The sequence below is a fragment of the Atractosteus spatula genome, chromosome 14 (genome assembly GCF_055471065.1).
Source record: "Atractosteus spatula isolate fAtrSpa1 chromosome 14, fAtrSpa1.hap1, whole genome shotgun sequence".
Taxonomy (NCBI): domain Eukaryota; kingdom Metazoa; phylum Chordata; class Actinopteri; order Semionotiformes; family Lepisosteidae; genus Atractosteus; species Atractosteus spatula.
Window position 1 is genome coordinate 22,015,620 of NC_142719.1, and position 1,588 is coordinate 22,017,207.

Consider the following 1,588-nt stretch of genomic DNA (forward strand, 5'->3'; position numbering starts at 1 on the left):
TTGAGTTGGGTTTTTTTTTAATTACAACCCAAAAGTCTTAATTCCGTCTTAATTAAACGTTTAAAATACACATTTCGAATAGAAAGAAATCCTCTTCCTGGTATGTAGAACAGATCAGCAGGTCTTTTTTCCCCAATCAGAGGGATCATGGTGTCAGCCAATCACCATTCTGAAGCCTACCATAATCTCTGGTATAGGAACAACCCAGAATGCTGGTCTTGGTACCGTATTTCACAGAAAAAATACACACCAGTATTCCATTTCTCCCGTGTCCTGTCACAGTGCAGTAGGAAGTGCACCTCTGTCTCTATTTCTCCCTGCTTGCTGGCAGTGGGAGCACAGCCTGTCCTCTCTGGGTAACCAGGTGTTTCACGCATGAAAGTGGTTATTAACAATCGAAACCTGTTTTATTTATTTTATTTTTATTTAGATTAAGAGTTCCCGTCACCCCCATTTCCATTTAAATCGCAAACCCGTTTTTAATTAAATGTCTTTATACACAGCTGTATGAGATCCACCAGTCAGGACAGGAGGCTCTACTGTACACAGAGAGGGGCGGGAGGGGGGAACAAGCTGCCCAGCTGTGTGGTTGAAGCTAATACCCTGGATTCTCTCCAGACACAGCTGTATGAGCTCCACCAGTCAGGACAGGAGGCTCTACTGTACAAAGAGAGGGGCGAGAGGGGGGAACAAGCTGCCCAGCCGTGTGGTTGAAGCTGATACCCTGGATTCTCTCCAGACACAGCTGTATGAGCTCCACCAGTCAGGACAGGAGGCTCTACTGTACACAGCGAGGGGCGGGAGGGGGGAACAAGCTGTCCAGCCATGTGGAATGCTACAGAACCCTAAACAGACAATACACAGGGGGGAGGGCGAGCGAGAGAGAGAGAGAGAGGGGGTGGGTGAGCGAGAGAGAGAGTTTTTTGCCCTCTGTCAAAAAAAAACAAATCACTCGGGGCAGAGACTCTGGGGGGATCATTGTGTAGTACAGAGCGGAGCTCAGTCACTCCATACAATTAGTAAAGAGAGAAGAGTCACGAGTTTGGCTTAAAATCAAAAGAAATATCATCTATACAGAAAATGAGGTTTTCCTGTGTGTTGTCTACAGATGCAGCCATTCAAAATGCGCGGGCAATACCGCATTATTTTCCAGTACGCTGTACGCAATCTACCGCGAGTTACCGGTAAATACCGCTAGTTACCGTAAATTCTCCTATAATACCGCAAGCAAAATAATAGTATCCGGAATTTCCGCAAGGTGGAGCTAATAAAGCTCAACCTCTCATGTTTGAGCTGTCGCCATCAAAGTCTTTAACGAAGATATTACTAATAGTATTAATAATGAATGACCTTGGACAAGCTGTAAGTGTAAACTCAAAGTATTGCCCTGGTCCACATTCTTTTTTTCATTGACCGTCTTTGTAAAAGTAACACCACAGCATTTCGCAATCACGCATTTGTTTCCAATCATGCAAAGTACAGTAATTTTTGAGAATCGATTCACCATGCCTTTCACATGCTCATAAAAGAGATTGATTTAGGAACATAAACATATTACCGTATGCAAACTGTACTGTATACAGTATGT

General features: G+C 44.0%; 1 protein-coding gene across 1 annotated transcript in view; it reads left to right on the forward strand.

Annotated features, from left to right (window-relative positions):
- The first annotated feature begins 209 nt into the window (after positions 1–209).
- Positions 210–1,588, forward strand: part of LOC148820908 (adhesion G protein-coupled receptor E3-like) — a 65,990-nt gene continuing 64,611 nt past the window's right edge. Inside the window, exon 1 of the mRNA XM_088933409.1 lies at positions 210–221. Coding sequence (XP_088789535.1) covers positions 210–221 — 12 coding nt within the window. The remainder of the gene's footprint in view (positions 222–1,588) is intronic.